This window comes from Xenopus laevis, chromosome 1L (genome assembly GCF_017654675.1).
Source record: "Xenopus laevis strain J_2021 chromosome 1L, Xenopus_laevis_v10.1, whole genome shotgun sequence".
In the NCBI taxonomy this organism is placed as follows: Eukaryota; Metazoa; Chordata; class Amphibia; order Anura; family Pipidae; genus Xenopus; species Xenopus laevis.
The window spans coordinates 168690914-168714520 of NC_054371.1; the positions used below are offsets into that span (position 1 = coordinate 168690914).

The 23607-nt window shown below is 38.7% G+C and overlaps 1 protein-coding gene across 4 annotated transcripts; it reads left to right on the forward strand.

The window, feature by feature from the left end:
* dgcr8.L (DGCR8 microprocessor complex subunit L homeolog) lies at nucleotides 1-23314 on the forward strand. Of its 4 annotated transcripts, XM_041579680.1 has the most exons (16): nucleotides 2-119; nucleotides 213-365; nucleotides 5782-5843; nucleotides 6953-7939; nucleotides 8520-8679; nucleotides 11202-11344; nucleotides 12179-12452; nucleotides 13488-13685; nucleotides 15937-16038; nucleotides 16777-16875; nucleotides 17330-17412; nucleotides 17619-17719; nucleotides 17812-17918; nucleotides 19156-19283; nucleotides 21551-21664; nucleotides 22633-23314. In XM_041579680.1, the coding sequence occupies exons 4-16, from the start codon at nucleotides 7214-7216 to the stop codon at nucleotides 22714-22716; spliced, it is 2319 nt and encodes a 772-aa protein (XP_041435614.1). In that variant the 5' UTR covers nucleotides 2-119; nucleotides 213-365; nucleotides 5782-5843; nucleotides 6953-7213; the 3' UTR covers nucleotides 22717-23314.
* The last annotated feature ends 293 nt before the right edge of the window (nucleotides 23315-23607 follow it).

The following is a 23607-nucleotide window of genomic DNA, read 5'->3' on the forward strand; positions in this document are numbered from 1 at the left end:
GCTGCCATGCTGGTGACGTAAACGGAAGCTGAAACTAACATCCGCCATGCAGCTAGCACCAGGAAGTGCTTTGGTTGCTGCATAATCTGGCAGTACTTGTAGTTCTTTCTTCTGAGACGGTATTTCAGTATTAAAATGTGACAAATAGCCGGTGAATATCACTGTATGACCAATGTAAGCGGATTTTTACTTTTGTTACTTGGGTTCCACAGTATTACAGAGGGGAGCGGATGTGACGTTGGGGATAGAAAAATCCACGAGAAGCCATCTTGAAGGAGGGCACGCAGTGAAGCGGCGTAGAGTGCAGGAGTATTAGGCACGCACGGCGTTGTGCCTCCATCCTCTGCTAGATGGCCGACACGAAGGTATGGCAAGTCCTATACTCCTCCCCCTTGCTCGCCGGTCTTTACAGGATGCTTTTGCTCTGGTCATTTGTAAACTGGACAGTATGTGGCCTCCATGTATTTAATAAGTATGTGGATTTATTCACAGTGCATCCTGGCCTGATTACAAAGAATTTGCTCTCTTGTAAAGGCTGCAAGTTTAGCCACACCAGAGCAGCTGCATGACTCAGATTTCCATCAGTCACCTTGTAATTTTTATATGCAGCTGTGATTGCAGTTGGACCAGATATGAATGCTGCTAAAATCTGACCAACAGATGGGTCCAGATCCAAAGCAGTTGTTTGACATGATGCACACACGCCTAAAGCAAATTTAAGAATAGAAAATTCTTGAAACGTTTTTATGCAACACATTACCTTGGCATTAGGCCTTATACTTTAGTTATAGGAACAGTAACACCAACAAAATTAAAGTGTTTTAAAGTAATACAAATACAATGTAGTGTTGCCCTGCACTGGTAAAACTGATCTGTTTGCTTCAGAAACACTACTATAGTTCATATAAACAAGCTGCTGTGCAGCAATGGCAGAAATTTTAAAAAAAGGCACAGGTTTAATAGTGGATAACAGATAACACCGTTATGTTCTACAGAGCTTATCTGCTGTGTAACCTGAGCCTTTTCTCGCTGCCCCTATTGCTAAACAGCAGTTTATATAAACTATAGTAGTGTTCCTGAAGCAAACACAGCAGTTTTAGCAGTGCAGGGCAACACTGCATTATATTTCTATTACTTTAAAACAATTTCTGTTATGTTACTGTTCCTTTAAAGTAAGGGTGCTTCCTAGAGTTACTTTTTTACTACCCCTGTATAAAGGTAGAACTCCACTGGCGATTTTGTGTGATACCATTCATTCCGACGCAATGAGATGAATCGCAGGTGTCTCGTTGGATGCGCCGAATCTAAGGTAATTAATAGGAATGTCGACGTCGCTGCATGCATCCGATACGATCAGATGTGAACACTGCATGTTGCGTCTTCATCCGACAGTCGTGTTGTGTCAGAAGCACACAGCAACAACGTCAGACATTCCTATTACTTACCTTAGATTTAGCACATCCAACGTGGCGGAATGGATACTATTACAGGTAAAAGGGCTTGTGTAGTTCTACCCTAAGGGTTTAATCTACCTCCTGGAAAAACTCCACCAGAGTTAAGACTTTTACCTCAAAATGTCATAAAATCATTATTAATGCATGTAAGTGTCCACAACTGGACCTTATTACACGCAGCCATGTAACCGATATAGATTAATCTATTGAATAACTGCACTTTCCTGCACATAATATAAATATATCGCTCAGAATCTGCATGCCTCAACTAACTAAGAGACTAGGCATACTGCACTGAGAGAAGTTGAACATATATGCCAATTGCTTATACATTTTTGGAAGATTATCAGAACATAAACAGGGAAATTTGATGATGAATAAGTAGCTCTGAATAAACAAACAAACCCCACCCTTCCCCAAGCTGTAGCCTTTGAAATATGAAGGCTTAAGTTTGACTGGCAATAAGTTTTATCAGCTTCTCTTCTTCTTGGGAGAACAGTAATTGACAGGAAGTAATACAGTATGACTGGTTTAATTTTCTTATTTTGTGCAAAAAACATAAATATTTCTTAACTTAATGAATAACCAAAAACAATTTTTTTAGCACAAGCCCTATTCAATCAGTTCATGTTAAAGAGGATATGTACTGCCCATTTAATTGGCCCAATATCAAGAGCAAGATGTAAAGTTAGACTGTACTGTACAGCAGATTGAGGCATGTATAAAGTACGGGGCTGCTCCTTATAACTTGAGCCGAAATGGGAGCAAATGGGAATAAGTGCTGGGTGTTTGTATGGATGAGCACATGTATTGTACTAAATGCATATGCCTATACAGTATATATAAAGAATTCTTTTCTTACAGTACTAGATGTTTTTCCTATTTACATTATTAGACTTGAATTAAGTATATTAAACCTGCCAGAGCAGATATCAACTGCATCATTTCACACCCTATAGGATTTTAATATGTAGCAATATTATTTCAGATTATACCTCAGATGTGCTGCTATTATGTTCGCCAAGCCTTTTTTGTGGCACATTTCAGCAATTGTAGCGACACATATGTGGTGTTTGTATGAAGTCCAGCAAATCCAAATCCGTAAAATACACTGAAGGGAGTAGTCAAATCTCAAGGATCATTATTGAAAGGCTAATGTTTTTTTTTTACTTGTTTATATTGCTTACTGTTGGTAGGTGTGAAAAATGTTAATTGATATTATTGTCCCTTGATGTAAGAATTTACACAAACACAATTTTCTCACTGGTATAAAAATTAACTAAATTGGAATGTAATTTGGGCAATATGAGTCAAATGGATTTCAATATAAAAAAAAGCTGCTAAAAATCTGACTTAAAAAAACACTCCATCTCAAATCTGTGGTGGTCATGTAGAAGTCAATGCTTTTTAAATATACCAGACGAATCAAAGAGTGAAAGATTACTATTGGCCAATTTCACCCATTGTTTTTTCATAAATTAGCCGTTGTTCTGCCCCTTGTTTGCCCAAAAATACTGGGACCTTCAAATAAACCCTATGCTTGGCATTGCTATTTGTTAAACCTTGTAGAGCTCTGCTACCACCAATCCAGAAACTGACAAAAAAAAACATGTTTAAACATAATAAACCATAAGTGAAGAGGATGGATAAACTCCCAAACAGGACTCACAATGCCTCTTGAAGCACTTTTTCATTTCAAACTCCAGAGCACAGCCAACTAGACTTTATTAGATTGTTTTAAAAGCGCTTTGAACTCTGGTCTTTGCGGCCATGGTGCAGGCAGCTTAGCTATCGCGCCAAAGAGTATGTGGAGATTTACCATACCCCAAAGCTGCTAAAAATCGGAGTCCAAAAATACGCAAACCTGTCAAGGTCATGTAGAAGCCAATGGCAGATGTCCCTGAAGTTTCTTGACAATGTGATCTGTGCTGGATGATCTGAAAAATCTGTGTTTTTTGTCCAATAAAACCAAAAAAGTTGTTTTTGCAGCGAAAACTCGATAAAATCTTGATTTTGTCGAGAAAAATTGATAAAATTAAGTTAAAAACGTGGAAGGGAGTTTGGTCCAATTTGTTTTCATAAAAAAAATTTGATTTATTTGAGTTTTAGTAAATGTGCCCCAAAGTTTTCTATTGGTAATAAATATCAAGAATTTTATTATAAATTACTATTTTGCTGATATCTAACCCCAGTAGGTTTAAGGTAACAATAAACCCTTTAATGGTCCTACTTCTACAACAGTTTGAACACTAGGACTCTTTTATTAGTATTAAAGGAGAAGGAAAGCTATGGAGGCATTTTATTGCCAGTAGATTAGCTGCAATAGTGCAAGCTAGAATGCTATATTTATTCTGTAGAATGTTTAGCCATACCTGAGTAAAAAGCTCTAGAATCTGTTTGTTTATGATAGCAGCTGCAGTATTAGCTTGGTATGACATCACTTCCTGCCTGAGTGTCTCCCTGCTGATTTATAGCTCTGGGCTCAGATTACAGCAGAGAAGAGGGGGGGGGGAAGAGGAGCAAACTGAGCATGCTCACGCCCGGGGCAAGGAGGTTTAAGCTGAAGGCAGGGAGTCTGATACATAAGCCCATGTGTACACAATAGAAGGAAAGAAATGCAGTGTTTCTTTTGACAGGGGACTCAGAGCAACATTACTATGGGGGTTTACTGGTATATTTAGGTGGACCTTTCTGATAAGGCTTACTTAGTTTTAACCTTTCCTTTTTCCTTAACAAAATACCAACATATTCGTAGCGTTGTACCCTACTAAGAGGGAACTACTGCTCCAGCTATTAAAAACTAAAGCAATGATTCCCCTGCATTGGAGAAACAACCCACCCACAGTTGTTGAGAGATGGTGTAAAGCAATAAATGAAATGTCTAATGGAGGAGCTGACAGCTTCACGTCACAATAAGTAGAATGACTATTATCCAGTTTGGTACCACTGGAAAGACTATTAGAGCACAAGAGGCCTCAGATGAATAACAGATGTCTAATTAGTACAATTTCATACTTTTCAACATTTGGAAGATAGAAAGAGGAACAAAAAGATTTGAATAAGAAAATGTTTTGACCATGCCCATGTTATGGCCACACCCCCTAAATATGGAAAAGTTCAATACAGACGCACTCCCTAGTCCTCCAAATGCGAAGCCCCGGTGCACGGTGAGATAGGTATCGGCCACCTATACAATGTATACGACAAAGGATTCACTGGCACACGGGTAATGCTGGCGGGGTGATACCCTTGCTTTAAATTTATTTAATGCAGCATGCAACGTTTCGGGGGTGTATGCTTGATAAAGGGGGACACCCCCGAAACGTTGCATGCTGCATTAAATAAATTTAAATCAAGGGTATCACCCTGCCAGCATTACCCGTGTGCCAGTGAATCCTTTGCCGTACACACCCCCTAAATATCACATTAATTTTACAAAATTTGTCCGGCTGTGGAAAGTTTGAACAAATTTCTGGAGGTTTTATGTTATTACAGTTTTGCTAATGAAGTTGGATTGTCCTTTAAGCTGCGAGTCTCGGTTTCCCCAAGAGACCTGCTTAAATAGTTACAATTGTATCTTTGCTTATCATAAATCGTTACAAATGTATCTAAGTGCAGCTGCCACGTATTCTGGGTTCTCTGCCAAAAGCCTCTTATTTAATTAAGTTTTAGAAACGTTGTATCTTTTTGTGGCTGTTCAGTGCAGGAGATCTAAGCAAACATTTCAATAACAAACAAAAAATGTATGTGATTTTTGGAAATAAGACAAATTGTTTAGCTAATACTAGAATAGGATAGAAGGTTTATATACAAACTTAATAAATATTGTGTTATGAATAGGTTGTCAGTCGATTCAGCTCTTTTCTTTTTTTAAACAGGACGTAAAAGAACAGCAACTCCAAAAAATGAAAGTGTTTTAAAGTAATGAAAATATAATGCAGTGTAGCCGTGCACTGGTAAAACTGTCGTTTGCTTCAGAAACACTACTATTGTTTATATAAATAAACTGCTGTGTAGCAATGGGGGCAGCCATTCAAAGGAGAAAAAGGCTCAGATTACACAGCAGATAGCAGATAAACTCTGTAGAACAAAATGGTGTTTTATGTGTTATCCACTATTTAACCTGTGACATATAGCCTTTTTTAATTTTCTGCCATTGCTACACAGCAGCTTGTTTATATGAACTATAGTAGTGTTTCTGAAGTAAATAGATCAGGTTTACCTGTGCAGGGCAACAGTACTTGAATTTTTCATTACTTAAAAAGACTTAAGTTTTTTGGTGTTACTGTTCCTTTAATATTTGCTTTTGTTTCTTTTTGGTTAACAGAAGTATTAATCTGGGTGTCACAGACTCTTCAAGATAAATGTTACCTGTGATTAAGACATTATGTAAGCATACAGGGTTTTTATTATACAGCTCTGTGAGATTGTAAAATTTGTTACTGTAACTGACTTAATGTTCAACAAACGTGCAATAAGAAACAAAGTCTTTATTTCCTTTTATTTTATTATACAGAAGTAGAAAGTGCGAACATAGGAAAACTATATTGGCATCCTACAGTGATTTACTAGTAACTTCCACTGCCACGCCTATAAGGGGACTACGTAAAAGTCATTTCGATACATGTAATATTGACATAGTCTTGTGTGATGAGACTTGTGGCTAAGAGCCTTTAGTTAGCATCTTTGCGGGAGGTGTAAGTAGCGATCCGGGACTGCGGGCTGTGTCAGGAAAGGCGAGACTGTTGGCGAGTCTGCACTAACTTGAAGTAGGGGGGTCCCCTGCTGTCAGTGATCTGCAGACTTGGGAAGGGAGGACGGCAGCTCAGGTCCTTGAATGTTCTTTTTCCTATACAGCTCTCCGTACTGTCTGGTTTTGTCACAGCAGTTTCAGTCCCCACAGAACGATAGTGAAAGATGTCGCACGGCCCTGAAATGCATGCGACGTGTCGGACATGCCGAATATAATGGGCTGATTGAGGAATTACAAGTATCCGACACTACTGTCTGATGTGAATGCCACACGCTGCATCTTCATCCGTGTGTAGTTTGTACCTGCGATTTCTCGATCAGTTATATTCGGCACGTCTGACACGTTGCATGTGTTTTGTCGCCGCTTGATGAATCTTTTCCTATCATTCCATGGAGTTCAGTCCTAAAAGCCCTTCTGAAATCTGCCGCTCACAGACAGCAGGGGGCCCGGTATTCCAAGTAAGTGCACGGTAACCCCGTAAGACTTAAAACCCCCCCCAGGTCTGGAAGGTCTGTCCAACCCATGGCGGCTCTGATTTGATGTATATTTTCTCTTCTTTTTAATGAGGCCTTCGTTGTTTAGGGCTAGAGATTCCCTGTACAATGGCATTTTCCATGTTCCTTATTATAGTGACAGTTTGCTGATAAATAAAACTGCAGTGCAATTTACATTAGTTTATTGTGTGTATGTATAAGAAACTGCAACCCTCTCCCCATTGTTTGTTTCTTTTCTTTTCTTGTTGCAGGTAGACATGAAGGTCTGGATCCATGAAGCCTGATGCCTGGTGCTTGCTCTCATTAAGCTGAATACATTGTGATTTCCAGTAATAGAGACAGTATTTCTGAAGGCTGTCTACATTAATGAAAAGAGCAATGTAGTCAGCTTAACAAAATCATCAGTGTTACCTACTGATTGTAACGTGGTACAGTCACATTGCTGGGCACTTGCATGCTAGGGTTATAGTTACATTTGTAAATTAGCTATTTTGTTGTCTGTAGTATTAATTATGGAGGAGTGTGAGGAAGTAGCCCCTTTCCCAGAGGTAAATGGACATGACGTGACAGAAATGAATCCAGCATCTCCCCCACCTCTGCCGCCAGAAGAAGAGCCTCCACCACCTCCCCTGCAAACGTCCAGTGACGCAGAGGTAATGGACGTTGGCTCTGGTGGTGATGGACAGTCACAAACCCCAGCTGGGGACCTGCAACAAAACAACGGGTTACAGCTTTTCACTAAAGGGTCAACTTCCTACAAGAGTCATCGTACAGTTCTTGATCCCTTTCACAGTGACCAAAGTCCAAGAACAGCCCGTCATGCACCGTCTAATAAAAGGTTTACCCCCGATCTTAAGTTGCTTAAGGATGTTAAGGTTAGTGTAAGCTTTACAGAGAGTTGCAGAAGCAAAGACAGACATGTTCTGTACACTGGATTGGAATGTGAGGGTTCCCTACATGGAGGTAGCAATATGAACAGTGTAAATGGAGATATGTATGTTTGTCCTTTTGCTGGTAGTAGTAATGGTAATGTTACAGATAGTATTGAAATTACACTTAAGAAAAACTATGAGCCTGAAATTGAACAGGAGAAGAAAGTAGAATATGCTGTTCTGGATGAACTTGAAGATTTTACCGAAAATGTTATGGATGTCGATGAAGATGGAGCAGAATTTGTATCGGAATCCATTCTCCAGAGAGAGAAGATTGATGAAGAAGCCCTGATATACAGCTATGAGGTATGTTTCTGAACATGATTACAAGTGCATTGTGGGAGCACAACCTAGGCGGTGTAGATGTTAATGGTTACAAAACATACATTTGTTGCCTAATTCTTTCATTCTGTACATTGTGTAGCATTTGGATTCTATTTTTATTTTACTTTTTGAGTTTCACAGCAACTGCAGCTTCCAGTTGAGAGAGCTGAAATCAGTGGTGACCGACTTGCTGCCTTTCAGATTTTGAAACAAATATTTTATCCCAGGGGGCAGCCATTCAAATGAGAAAAGACTCAAGTTACACAGCAGATAGCACATAATGGTGTTATCCAATATTTAACCTGTGCCATATAGCCTTTTTTCAATTTCCTCCATTGCTACACAGCAGCTTGTTTATATGAACTATAGTAGTGTTTCTGAAGCAAACACATCCGTTTAACCAGTGCAGGGCAACAGTGCATGATATTTTCATTACTTTAAAACACTTTCATTTTTTGGTGTTACTGTTGCTTTAATTATGTCTTTGCAAGGGATAAGAGGAAGGGGTTCTGTTTCCCCACACCGATGGATTTGGGGATGTTCCTGATCATTTCTCTTACAGGATGAATTTGATAATGATGTGGATGCACTTCTGGAAGAGTCCCTTCACACCCCCAAAAAGAGAAGAATAGATGAGAAATATGATATTGATAGTGATCACCAATCAGATGGAGAGTCAAGTGTTCAGCCCATGGTGACCAAAATAAAAACAGTGCTGAAAAGTAAGTTATGGCTATTTTTCAATCGAATTAAGTGGTACACAGTGTGGTAAAGGGGTTGTTCACCTTCCAACACTTTTTTCAGTTCAGTTGGTTTAAAATACTTCACCAGAAATAAATATTTTCTAAGCCAGCTCAGAGAAGGGATTGGAGGGGGCACTGACTCTGTAAACTGTTCTAAACGGACACTTTAGTTCAGGGCTGTCCAACTGATGGGCCACATGCGGCCCGCGGCCCCCCTTCTGTGGCCCCCACCTACCTGCTGTGTCTGCTGTAGTCCCCGCAAAACCTGTTCCGCATAATCAAAATACTTTAAACTTAATAACTCACTGGAGGTGCTCCATGTAGGCCCTGCTGCAAACAAAAAGCCTTCTTATACTCAAAACAAAATAGAACCTAGGCACACTCCACATACTGCTTCTACAAAAATTTTTGAAAAAAGCTTCTTTTATTTGTGAGATCCCAGATTTGCACTGATGTTGGGGTTTGGAGGATGCAGTCTAAGGAGAGCTGGCTGTTGATACAAGTAATAGTACTCAGTCAGCTCAGCAAAGTAGTCAGAAAGATCAGCAGAAGAGCAGGGGTCTAGGCTTAGGGAACTGTCATAAACCATTAAAAATCACGAAAAGTCTGCATATTTTTTAATTGACGTATATTGCACAGTTGCTTGAAATTATGTTTGCTTTTCAAAAAGCTTAAGTTATGTTTTTGTGGCGTTCCCCTTTAAACTTCTATTTTGGATAAACAGTCAAGTGATTGAAAAATTCTTTATTTCTGGTGAACAATCTGAAAACAACTGAACTGGAAAAAAAAGTGTTTGGAATCTGAACAACCCATTTAAACAATTGTGTCATATGTGGTCAGTGTTTTTTCGTACCGCGGTCTAGTGACATGGGAAGAAAGGTTAAGGCGTTGGTTTCACTGTTGTCCCAAAGGGTTTCAGGTTTTGTTGGTTGATGGACTTTGACCTTCTACTGTATATATAATATAAATTTTCACATGGATGAGGCATTGGTATCTTGTAAGTGTAAAACACCTCAGGTCTCTGTCACCTTCCATTCCTATATGGTCATTCTGATTACCTGGAGGATGAACATATTACTACTGTTTGTATGGATGTACAAATTACAGCTATTGAATTGTCCTGTATGCCATCTTAATATTGTCCAAAGTCAGCCCTAGTATGGCTACCTGAATTTCATTTCACTTTCCTAATCACATGGAGAAGGTCAGGTCTATTCTGGAGAGAGAGAGGGTGACTATGCCATACCAGGTAGCCATCGTTGATTTTGACAGTTCTGACATAGATGACGTGAGAACCTGCTCAAATGGGCAAGATTATTTTTTGGCTCTGTATTTTCCTGTAAGTTTTGTAAGGTTGACAAGCGTTGTGTGTGTGCCTAAGGGCTATAGCTCACTCAACAAGCATCCAAGATGGCGGCACCCCCATGGGACGCGCCAGACGGGAAAATTTTAAATAGGAGGACTCTGAGGTCACGGGTTCAATGCCCGATAATAGCAATTGCTGTCTTGTGTTCCTAATTTTTAGATTCCTGACCCACTGCTAAGACCCTGACTCTGATACTTGCTGCCTGCCTATTTAACTCTTGCCAGAACTTGACTACGCTTATGCCTGACCCCTTTGGATACCGTTATCTTGGAATTAACCCCTAAGCTTCCTCCTTGGTCCAGACTTCTCCGCTAGGATCCGATAGGCCCCTGACAGTTACTCATTTAAGATGAAACTGAAATCAGCAAGTTGAAGTTGACAACCCTAAAACTCAATTCATCTAATTGTCAGTGAAGAAAAACTTGAACTGATCAAATTGAAAAAGTTTTTGAGTTAAAGTTAAAAACATCATGAAGACTTTTAACAACTACAAATGGTTTAAAGGACCTCTGACTTTGACTCCTACATGACCTTGACAGTTTTTTAGATGGTGTATTATGGGATTTGAGTGATTTCCAGGGTTGGGGTATAAGTCTGGGAAAATTTTAGTTTTTTTTTGTGTTTTTAAACTAATATTTTTTGTGGAAAACACAACTTGAACCGTAATTAATTTGCCCCTTAGTGTCTAGGAATAACTCATATTTCCTGGCAAACATTACAGGGGTTGTTCACATTCCAACACTTTTTCCAGTTCATTTGCTTTCAGATAGTTCACCTTGTTTCAAATTAAGGGTGGGTGTGTTTGAATGGTCCCTGCCAGAAGTACTGTAGGCAAACACAGCCATGCAGAGACAGGATTCAGTTCCCTGTCAGGTCAGCCTAACTGCTGATTGGTTCTTATCCTATAGTGCAGTGTGCTGAGTGTCTGCATTCCCTGCGCAGCCTGGGAAAGGAGGCAGAAGGAAGTGGAAAAGATGGGTTGGACTAGTAAGGTTTTTGGAGAAATTGTCAACACATCAGCCCAAAGCATTACTTTTCTAAGCACAGTCTATATTTATAGGAGTATATAATGCACTGGCACATTTTTGTTTTCATGCGATATGTCTCCTTTAATATATCTGTTTCAATCTTTGAGGTCGAGGCCGCCCACCCACAGAACCATTACCTGATGGATGGATCATGACATTCCACAACTCAGGCCTACCTGTCTACTTGCATCGAGAAACCAGAGTAGTCACCTGGTCCAGACCTTATTTCCTGGGCACTGGAAGCATAAGGGTAAACTATTGTAGCTGTAATATTCAGTTGAATCATATTTTATTATGGTCTGATTATGCAGTTGTGTCACGTTTGCAAATTCAGTTAAAAAATAATAAATCTTTTTTCCCCCCTCAAATATCAATGCTGGCAGTGTGACACTTAATTGCATTTATTCCATCTTTGTCTTCATTCATTGGAGGGCTGAACAAGAGCAAGTTGGTTAAAACTAGAATTCTATCTAGGAATAATATATTTTGCTTATAAACACGGAATATTCATATTAGCCCTATTTGCCAGGGTAAGTCAGACTGGAATCCATTCAGTTTAAGCCATTCTCAGAGGTCCATTCGTTTATCAGCTGCAGTTAGAAGAATATTTCGAAAATCAAATGCGTTTTACCCCAAAGATCACCCTAATTAAGTTCAATATTGGCTCTCGCGTGTATCTAGTACCTGTACAGAAAATAAAAAAGATTTCCAAAATTGTACCCTAATAGGCCTTCAAGAGAGACCCCCCCCCCACACACACACACACAGACACACACTACTGCTCCAGGCCCCTTAGGGGGCTCAACCCCACATTTTGAGAACTACGATCTAAGCGATAGTAGTAGTCTGAGTAGCATGCATTGTAAAATCATAATATTGCAGCTCTTTAGACACTTTTCAAACACTGCATGCCATCATTTAAAAAGATCTATTTGCTCTTTCTGGCCTATTCAATATCTAACTGTGTGTCTTTATCTCCCATTAACTAATCACAGGCTGAATATAATTGTTCCTGACAAAGTTAAACATGTTACTAACTTGGTTGAAGGGATTAATCCTTAATATTTTTTTCTGAATTTTACAGAAACATGACCCACCAATCAGCAGCATTCCTTGCTTGCATTATAAAAAAATGAAGGATAATGATATCAAAGAGCAGAGCAATGATGTCACATCAGCCCTCGTTTCAGTGTCTTCTTCCACAAAGTCCTCTGATACAAGTCACAATTCTGAAGAGCCAGACACCACTGCTGCTGATTCTTTTGTTTCTGATGAGAGGGAGTCTGTGAGTGAAGTAGCCCAGGGAGCACTTGGACAAGTCAAGGCGAAGGTTGAAGTGTGCAAGGATGAATCCATTAGTGAGTAGAAAATCCTGACAATAGATTTTTAAACTTATATGGAATATCCGGATATGTTTCATGCTATCCTACCACTTGTATACTACTCATAGGTTTTTAAAGATGTCATGGCTAGTCACAATAAAGATATAATGCAGCAGTCATCCACATTTGGTTAAAGGGATACTGTCCTGGGAAAACATGTTTTTTTCAAAACACATCAGTTATTAGTGCTTCTCCAGCAGAATTCTGCACTGAAATCCATTTCTCAAAAGAGCAAACAGATTTTTTTATATTCAATTTTGAAATCTGACATGGGGCTAGACATATTTTCAGTTTCCCAGCTGCCCCCAGTCATGTGACTTGTGCCTGCACTTTAGGATGGAACTACTTTCTGGCAGGCTGTTATATCTCCTACTTAATGTAACTGAATCAGTCTCAGTGGGACTTGGCTTTTACTATTGAGTGCTATTCTTAGCTCTACCAGGCAGCTGTTATCTTGTGTTAGGGAGCTGCTATCTTGTTACCTTCCCATTGTTCTTTTGTTTGGCTGCTGGGGGGGAAAGGGAGGGGGATGATATCACTCTAACTTGCAGTACAGCAGTAAAGAGTGATTGAAGTTTATCAGAGCACAAGTCACATGACTTGGGGCAGCTGGGAAATTGACAATATGTCTAGTCCCATGTCAGATTTCAAAATTGAATTTAAAAAAATCTGTTTGCTGTTTTGAGAAATGGATTTCAGTGCAGAATTCTGCTGAAGCAGCACTTTTAACTGATTCATTTTGAAAAAAAATTTTTTTCCCCATGTCCGTATCCCTTTAACAGTACATGTATCCTTTAATATCTTGGAATAAAAAAAAATGAATGTACATAGCAAAAGAGCTTAGAATAGCACTCTCATCAATTTTACATTCACTTATTTTTAAGGTTTATCATTTAATGAAAATATTTCAGAACTACTTTTGTAAAATTAAATATCCACTTAATGGTTTTGTTCTTACTGTGTGTAACAATCAAAAAAATAAACCATGTTGAAATGTGTCTGTATTTACAGATCTTGAGGACTTCCGCAGCTATCTGGAAAAAAGATTTGATTTTGAACAGGTTACTGTTAAAAAATTCCGGACATGGGCTGAAAGAAGACAATTCAACCGAGAAATGAAACGCAAGCAGGCAGAATGTGAAAGGCCTATATTGCCTGCTAATCAGAAACTTATAACCTTGTCAGTGCAAGATGCTCCTACAAAGAAAGGTTAGGCATTATGTGAACTGAGCTGGGGTTCTCCAATGTATTTCATTGCTACTCAGTGAGGATGAACTTATACCTATCTGATTTACTGGGTAGGATTATATAAACCAAACTTAGTATTGATTTAGTTGATGGCAGTGTTACAAGTGTCACAAGTTACTGTAAGTAAGTCAGTGCGCAGTCCATTCAACAAGGTAAAAGCAGTCCTATACAGTCTTCAGTCTGGAACCCTACAGGCAAAGGAATAACCTGGTTAGCCATTAAATCTCCACTTATCGCCAGCTCTCCCATATTCATATTATATTATAATTAAGTTGTCAAGTTTAGTGTAGCTAAGAAGTACTTGGTTAACTAAGCCCAGCCAGTAAGATAATGAGGGGGGACTTTGGCCGCAGCCAATTGCAGAACTATTGCCATTTGGCATAAAAAAATAAGGTATGATGTCCAGATGTGATTGTGGGGATCAGTTAATCTCTGAACTTTAGGTCAATATCCTTAGAGATAGGAAGATGATGTGTCTGGAAATGCTCTGTGCAGTCTAATGGGCATGTAGTAGTAATGGTAAAGGATTTTAAAATGAATCAGCCTGTCCCTTGTAGAGATTAAAAACTGTACATAAGCCCATGGACTTGTCCCATACCTAATAATATCAGGCAAAATTGCTTGCTACTTGTGTTTGACATTGGCAAATGAAGAAGGTATTTTGCTTAAATAAATGACTAGATTTGAAACTAGGGATTGGTTTTCTCTGTTTTCTATCCCTCAGTAAGGGATATGTTCAGCATGGAATTGTGCCTCGAAGGCATGTTTCAGCTACACGTATCTGAAACGGTTGATCAGCTTGGATAGTACCTTCAACTGAACTTGACGGAGAGTGAGATAGGAGAAAATTTGCAGAATCACAAGGCTTTTGCCGGTGTCATGGTGCTTGTAGCACAGGGGATAGTGTTGGTATATTGTACCTTATTAGTTGGCTTCCACTGTTAAATAGCTCAGAAATTAAGTTCAGTTGAAGCTTTTTGGACCCTAGCAACCAGGTTGCTGAGATTGCAAACTGGCAAGCTGCTGAATAAAAAGCTAAAAAACATAATGCATTGTCTCCGAATAGCACTCTTGTCTACATGATACTAAAAGTTAATTCAAATGTGAACAACCCATTTAATTTTCTAAAAAAAAAAAAACATTTTGTGCCCTTTAGAATCTAACCAGCGAAGGGCACAGTTTCAATTGACTGGATGGAGTTATGGTTTCAGAGCAGTTATTTCTCCCTTATATATGAATACATATGCAAATAAATTGTGGTCTCTAGAATTAGCTATGCCAATAAGGTTTACTAATATGTATAGAAAAAATGAGTGTAAAGTCTGTTCAAAACGCTGTCATATTGTTCATTTTTAGAGTTGTAGCACACACAGGATAGTTGTAAACTCATACTTGCTAATTAAGCCAGTTAATATTTAGTTTTAGCTATTGTGCTACATTATTGGAAGTGAAAAAATGTATAATGGTACAGTTAAAAATCTTTAACTGTACCATGTAGTGAGAGCATTGCTGACTTTTGACAATCTTATAGGTGCAGATTTGCTTCTGTCCCGTAACTTGTTAAAATTGCTCTTGTTAAATTTGGTCATAGCGGACTTTGGTTGGATATTGTCCATGCCACAAAATCATCCTGCTAAACATGAACCTACATTTTATAATATATAATCTGTTGAGATCAAATATTGTGCTTTCTTATGTCTTGTGCATTCCACATTCAGCATGAAACAAAAATCTGAGTTGCGTAAAATGAAACTACATCATGCCGTGCTTAATGCTTGCAGCCATGTTGGATTGCAAGTAACAATGTAACAGATATTAAAGCCAGATTTGGACACGTGCAACAGCACCTGACTTGTAGCATGTGATTGGTCTGAGGACACCTGAGAAATTCTCCTGCAGTTCTTAGCCGTTATTTTAAGTCCAAATAAAGCTGGTTATATGGTTTTACCTCCATTTTGAGGAGGTCAGCAGATTGTAATGTTTGTTGGTAAGGTGTCCTTAAAGGTAATGTGCTCACTGTTGAGAGTATTTCATTAGTATTTAGCAAGAGGGACACAATATAACACTACCACTTTGTGATCCACTTGCCAATATTAAAACAATTTTTCATCATTTTAATAAATGGAAACAATTGTGAGATGGGCTTTGCAGTTACCCCTTGACAACAGTGATTTGTTTTTATGGTCAGTTTCTAAAAATCTTTGTCTTTCAGAGTTTGTTATCAACCCTAATGGAAAATCTGAAGTATGCATCTTACATGAATATATGCAACGGGTCCTGAAAGTGCGCCCTGTTTACAATTTCTTTGAATGTGGTAAGTGTATCACTTAGTCTTTGTTCCAGTAGTAAAAAAACGTATAAGCACATGTGAATCTTATGAATACCTGCTCCTAATTTACCTTACTTGGACAAGGACAACCTAATTTTGCCCATAGCCACTAACCAAAGTGGCTGCTGCAATAGGGGACATCATTCCCAATACAAATGACAGAAAGACCACTTAAAGGGCAAGTAAAGTCTAAAATAGAATAATGCTAGAAATTGCGGTATTTTGTATTCTAAACAAACATGAACTTACTGCACCTGTTAGCCAAAAATGTAATGTATAACGGCGGGAGTGACTGGATGTCTAACATAATAGCCAGAACACTACTTTTCAGCTCTCTGACTCAGTCAGAGACTTGAAGGTGGGCCACATGGGACATAACTGTTCAGTGAGTTTGCAATTGATCCTCAGCATTCAGCTCAGATTCAAAAGCAACAGTTGCGGCCCATGTGCCCTCCTCCCCCTCAAGTCGCTGATTGGTTACTGCCTAGAAACGAAGAGAGCTGAAAAGCAGGAAGTAGTGTTCTGGCTATTATGTTAGACATCAAGTCACTCCAGCCTTTATACATTACATTTTTGGCTAACTAACTATATTAGAAACATTTTTTATTTTGCACAGCCTATCTGTTCACCTAGTTTTTATTTTTACACTGAACAATTCCAATTTTTTATTATTTTGCATCTTCCAGGGTGTACACCACTTATTATGGTTTTCTTTATCTGTAGAGAACCCAAGTGAGCCTTTTGGAGCATCTGTAATTATTAATGGAGTGACATATGGTACTGGAACAGCAAGCAGCAAAAAACTAGCAAAGAATAAAGCTGGTAATGTAGCAGTATCCGGAGATGTTTTGTATGTATTGTTACTGTATATTTGAAAGTGCATTAAGTTTTTATTTTATCACTTTATCATGAGTGGAATGCTATATATGCTGTGAATTAAGTTTGTATGTACTGTATGTACTCGGCTGTCCTTCTCTGCAATTGCTGACCAGGAGCAGGTACAGTTGTAGTCAAGTCTTCACCAGCTTCAACTTGGGGACATTGGGTTCACAGAGGCTCAGTAAAATAGTGAAGTGAGGCCTCTAGAGTGGGCCTAGGGTTTACTGCTTACTTTTAATTTATTGCCTCCTGGCTGCAATTTTGTTCTGTGTTGTACATGTGTGTAGCAGTATGTAACTGGTGGTGATGCTAACGTGTTTGTAGTGAACGAAGCATGAATGTGATACCAAATATACTTGCCAATATATCTAAATCAAACATCACTAATTATTTTTAGCTCGTGCTACTTTGGAAATCCTTATTCCAGATTTTGTAAAGCAGACTTGCATTGAAAAGCCCAAAGACACTGATGAACTTGAGGTAAGGACAGCAGAATATTACCTGCGCTTTGCTCCCTACAGTATTAACATTGCTCAATTCTTGCTGTTTTCTGCTTTTCTATCGTATGGAAGTGGCATAACAGGTAGCGATCTGAAGTTTGGCAGCAGAATATTCATAATAATTGATCTCCCATGTACAGGCTTCGCTTACCTATGTTAAATTGATATTGTTTTCTTGTTGCACAGTATTTTAACCATATCAGTATTGAGGATTCACGTGTGTATGAGTTGACCAATAAAGCTGGACTGTTGTCTCCGTATCAAATTCTCCACGAGTGCCTTAAAAGGTAAATTAATTTCAAATTTAACTTCTTTACTCTGGTTTAGGTATACTGCAAATATAGTTCAGATTACTGATCGTTGTATTTTTTTTATCCAGAAATCATGGAATGGGTGACACATCAATCAAGTTTGAAGTCATTCCTGGCAAGAACCAGAAAAGCGAATATGTCATGACTTGTGGAAAGCACACTGTGCGGGGCTGGTGTGAGTACTTTAGACACATCCTTTCTCATATATATATATATATATATATATATATATCTATATATCTATATATCTATATATATCTATATATCTATATATCTATATATCTATATATCTATATATCTAAACCAAATTGCTGTACAAAAAACGCACAACCAGGTCTTTTCAAAGGTGTCCAACACCTTTGAAAAGACCTGGTTGTGCGTTTTTTGTACAGCAATTTGGTTTACATAATTTTTTGAATTCTGCACCCAGGCAGTTGTTGCTATATAACGAGTGCTCCAGTTTTGTGTATCTATCTATATATCTATATATCTATATATATATATATATATATCTATCTCTAGATAGATATAGATAGATATAGATAGATATAGATAGATATAGATATAGATAGATATAGATAGATATAGATAGATATAGATAGATATAGATAGATATAGATAGATAGATATAGATATATATCTAGATATATGATATAGATATATTATTTAGATATAGATAACATAATGAACATAACATAACATTGCTCTCACCACCATCTTGAATTTTTAAGGAGCCCACTTACTAACATCAGATTGATTAGATGAATGATCCAATATATCTTATAGGGGATCTCCTTTTGACTAGAAGATGTATTAGCGCTCACTTTATTAAAATCACCAGAAATCCTGTCTCTCTATATGCAGAATTTGTGCAAAAGGCAGTTATTTTGTTATATTTTTTTTGTACGGGAATCCGTTATTTGAGTGAGCTCTTTAATACATCTGCTAGAAAAGGGAGCCCCCCCTCCCTGTAAGATATATTGTATCATTCATTTGACACCCACCTGCTGGATGAAGACATAATGAAGAGAAACAGATGCTGAGAGAAGAATAGTGAAAATTAACTTGATTATTTCAGAAACAATGCAGAATTTTTAATCGATTGTATTTAGAAAGTTTCTTACTTCAGTATGAAAGAGTTTTTATTAAATGTTCATTTTCGCGATAGTATGGAACCTGTTATCAAGAACGCTCAGGACCTGTGGTTTTGCAGATAAGGGGTGATTTAAAAAGAATTTAATTATTTGGTTTAAAAAGTGTGTATGGGCAATGGCCTTCCCATAATTTGGAACTATATAGATAATAGATCCTATACCTGTATGTAGGCCTCTTCACATCATTCTGTCATTCTTCTTCTGCATAAATTTCTGCACTGTCAGCTAATGCTGTACTATTTTTTGTTTTTTAATTAGGTAAGAACAAGAGGGTAGGAAAGCAGCTGGCATCTCAGAAAATACTTCAACTGCTTCATCCCCATGTAAAGAATTGGGGGTCCCTACTGCGCATGTATGGGAGGGAAAACAGCAAGATAGTGAAACAGGTAAGAGACAAATTCTTCAAAACAGTTGACGGTATGAAAAAAGGAAAAAACTGACCATACCAACCAACATGAAATCATTTACCAAACATTCTTCCTACAGTTAACACAAGCTGCAGGATGGCTGCATTCCATTCAAGTAACATCACAATAATTATATGTGCACAAATTACATCAAGATAATCTCCAGAACATAGTTACTCAGCATTTTGAAGGAGGTTTGCCCTATTTAAACCTCAGACAGTTTGGTGTGCTCCTGACTCTTGAGGTGAGAGTGAAAACCATGGTGAGATCAAAAGAGCTGTCTGATGCCTTCAGAAAGAGGATTGTAGCAGTTTATTAGTCTGGTAAGGGATTTAAAAAGATCTCAAAATAATTTGAAATCAGCCATTTCACTGTCTGGAAAATAGTCTACAAGTTCTCCCCGAGAGCAAACTGCAAGATGTCTTCAAAAACCCTAAAGGCAGAGACACACGCTGCTATTTTGGGAGATTAGTCGCCCAGCGACAAATTGCTTCTTTTTTAGGCGATTAATCTCCCAGAACTGCCTTCCCGCCGGCTAGAATCTAAATCGACAGCGGGATGACACTTTGGCTTTCCGAAGTCGCAGAAGTTTCCCCCTGAGACCTGAGACAACTTCGGAAAACGAATCGTAATCCGGCGGGAAGGCAGTTCGGGGAGATTAGTCGCTCAAAGAAGAAGCGACTTCTCGCTGGGCGACTAATCTCCCGAAATAGCAGCGTGTGTATCTGCCCTAAAATGTCATCATGGGACCTACAGCAGGCTGTTGCTACTGTTGATGTGAAAGTGCATGCCTCTACAATCAGAAAGAGACTGCACAACTTTAACTTGCATGGGAGGTGTGCAAGAAGAAAACCGTTGCTGTCTAAGAGAAACATCAAGGCCAGACTGAATTTTTCCAGAGAAAACATAGACAAAGACCAGGACTTTTGGAATAATTTTCGTTGGACAGATGAGTGTAAAACTGAATTATTTGGAGACCAGAACAGAGGACATGTTTGGCTTAAACCAAATACAGCATTCCAGGAAAAGAACCTCATACCAACTGTGACGCATGGAGGTGGAAATGTCATGGTTTGGGGATGCTTTGCTGCTGCAGGACCTGGTCAGCTCACCATCATAGAATTCACCATGAATTATACTGTGTATCAGAGGGTGCTTGAGGAACATGTCAGACCATCTGTAAGAAAATTAAAACTGAAGCTGAACTGGACCCTTGCATACAGGACCCTGCAACACAACAATGACCCAAAACATTCCAAAACAGGACTGGCTGAACACTTAGAAATGGAGAGTCCTGGAGTGGCCGAGTCAAAGCCCAGATTTAAATCCCATTGTTATGCTGTGGGGTGACCCAGTGATGGAACTAGTTGGGGGCGGGCCGTGCAGCCGGGCCCCGCCCCCACCCTTGTCCGTGCGGCGCTGCAGCCGACTCCAGCCAGCGTGACTGCCGGGGGGCCCTGCGGGGGTGCGGGCCCTGGCCCAATTGCACCTCCTGCTCCCCCTGTAGTTATGCCACTGGGGTGACTTGAAACTGGCTGTACATGCAAAATCTCAAAGCTCAAAGAATTCTGCATTGAGTGGGGCAAACTTTCCTCAGACCGATGTGAGAGACTGATAGATTGCTACTAGAAGCATCTCATTGCAGTTAATTCAGCCAAAGGGGGTAACACTAACTATTAGGGGGTAGGGTGTCCTAATTTTTTCCTCCATTAGAATACACATTTTTGTTGATATCTTTTGTTTAATGAGTAAATAAAGGATGTTTTTTGCTGTTTACCTGCAATTAAATCACTTCCTTGTGTAAATCAAGGATATTTTTTGCTGTTTACCTGCATTTAAATCACTTTCTTTTCCAGAGATAAATAAAAACAAGATTAGACATCGAACACTTCTTAATAAAGAACTAAATATTTAATGGGGTGTCCTAATTTTTTCACAAGACTTTAGCTTTGCTAAAACACTCAAATTGCATAATTGCTCAAATATGCATGCACTTTTGGCGTGATTATCCAATTTGAGTGTTTTAGCAGAGGCCATTCTGATCATTATCTATGGCAGGGTATTTTCTGGCGTTTAATAGCCGCAACAAATAGCACCATGTGTAATTGCCCTAATCCGTCTCTCACCATCATATTTGGCTTTTGGGGGACACTGGGAACTTTAGTGCTATAACTAGTGAGCCTGCTTTTTAGTTAGACTGCTTTTTGCATTGTAGATCTCTGTAGTCAAGCCTATTTTATTCACAGGAAACCGCTGATAAAAGTGTAATAGAACTTCAGCAGTTTGCCAAAAAGAATAAGCCAAATCTTCATATCTTGAACAAGCTACAGGAAGAGATGAGAAGACTGGCACAGGAGAGGGTGAGTTTAAATGCCTGCTCATGGGTTGTTTTACATGGCTATTGTGGCAGAGGGTTATGTCGATTTAAAAAGCAAACACCTTTTACAAAGTTATTGTATTGTCTCTTATCTTTTTCCAACAGACATTGCTAAAAAAAATTATTGCAGTATATCACTATGAATTACTTATAGGAATTGTTCAGTGTAAAATTTAAAACTAGGTAAATAGGCTGTTCAAAATAAAAAATGTTTCTAATATAGTTAATCTATAAAAATGTAATGTATAAAGACGAGTGACTGGATGTCTGACATAATAGCCAGAACACTGCTTCCTGCTTTCCAGTTCTCTTGGTTTCCACTGATTGGTTACCAGGCAGTAACCAATCAGTGACTTGAGGGGGGCACATGGGTCATAACTGTTGCTTTTGAATCTGAGCTGAATGCTGAGGATCAATTGCAAACTCACTGAACAATATGTCCCATGTGGCCCTCCCTTAAAGTCGCTGACTAACTCAGAGTTAGAGAGCTGAAAAGCAGGGTATATTGTTTTGTTAGACATCCAGTCACTCCAGCCTGTATAGATTACATTTTTGGCTAACTAACTTTATTAGAAATTTTTTTTATTTTTATATCTATTTGCTCAGTTTATTTTTACACGGAACTTGTCCTTTAAAAGGGAATCTCATTCAGTTGGGCTTCTGTAGAAAACATCAAACATTTTTTCACACACACCTGATTCCACAGCTTGAAAGGAAACCATGCTAGACTGTTGGTATATTTGCTGGTTTCCCCACAAGAAAGTCCTGGGGGTGTTAAATAAGGGCTCTGATTGGCTATTTGTTTCATGTCATTTAAATATGGTCGGGAAGTTTGTTAGCTTGGTTATCCAACCACCCTGTATTTTGATCAAAGTTGATCTGTTCTCAGTGATTTAATTACAGTGTGACAAAACATTATTTTTAATGAAAAATTGTATTTATTTTTAATAGGAGGAAACACGCAAGAAGCCCAAGATGACCATTGTAGAATCTGCCCAGCCAGGCAGTGAACCGCTGTGTACCGTGGATGTCTAATGTGAACCTATAAAGAAGCAATTAGGGGCCTAGAAAACGCTCTTATTTGAGTATTTGTTGATTAATGTGGTACATAAATAGGGCTGATTTCATTATGCATTTTCCACGTTTGCATCATCTCAGCAATATTACCTCATATGATAGGTAGTTGTTTGTCTTTAATGTGATGTAAAGCAATGCTGAAGTTTGTGTTCTTATATATCACAAAAAGCACTTTCTTATTAGGGACTCATTCAGTGTCTTAACATTGCATGGTTTTTCATTCTAAACTGGAATCCAAAGTGTGAGTCTCTTATGCTTTCTGATGGATTTATATTGTATTTGATATAACCGATGAACTGCATAGATGGGAGGTAAAATAGATGGGCAGTTTCCTAATGCTTTCCTCCCTCAGCTTGTGCTCCAGAGATGCAAATACATGCAAACACGCGTGGCTTTTCTTTAGTCAGCCCTATTACATGTAGCCCCGGCACATTCAACCTTATTCACAGGGTAAGATAATCATTGGAATAGGCTTAAGAGCAGTAACTATTTATGTCTGTGACTGTGAGGGGTACTGCTTTCTTCCATAATAAAGTGTTTTCAGTTTAGCCTACTGTTAGATTGCAGTGATGGCCCATTTTTATTGTTTGTGGCGGTTACGGTCAGAGATGGAAAATGCAAAGCTGGGAATTTTGTGTGTGCAGGAATACAAGCAATTGCCAGAAGCTGCTCTTTTGTTTTTCAGTAGTTTTAAGGGACTAAGGTACCTTTGGTGTAGGAGCAGGTAATAAAGTGGTGCCAAGTTCTTTAGTGACGATTCCAAAACTTCAGGATTTAGTTTTTCACTGGAAAGTACACATAGTTCAGCTCTTTTATGCAACAGCAATATCTTGCTTCAATAAAGCACAT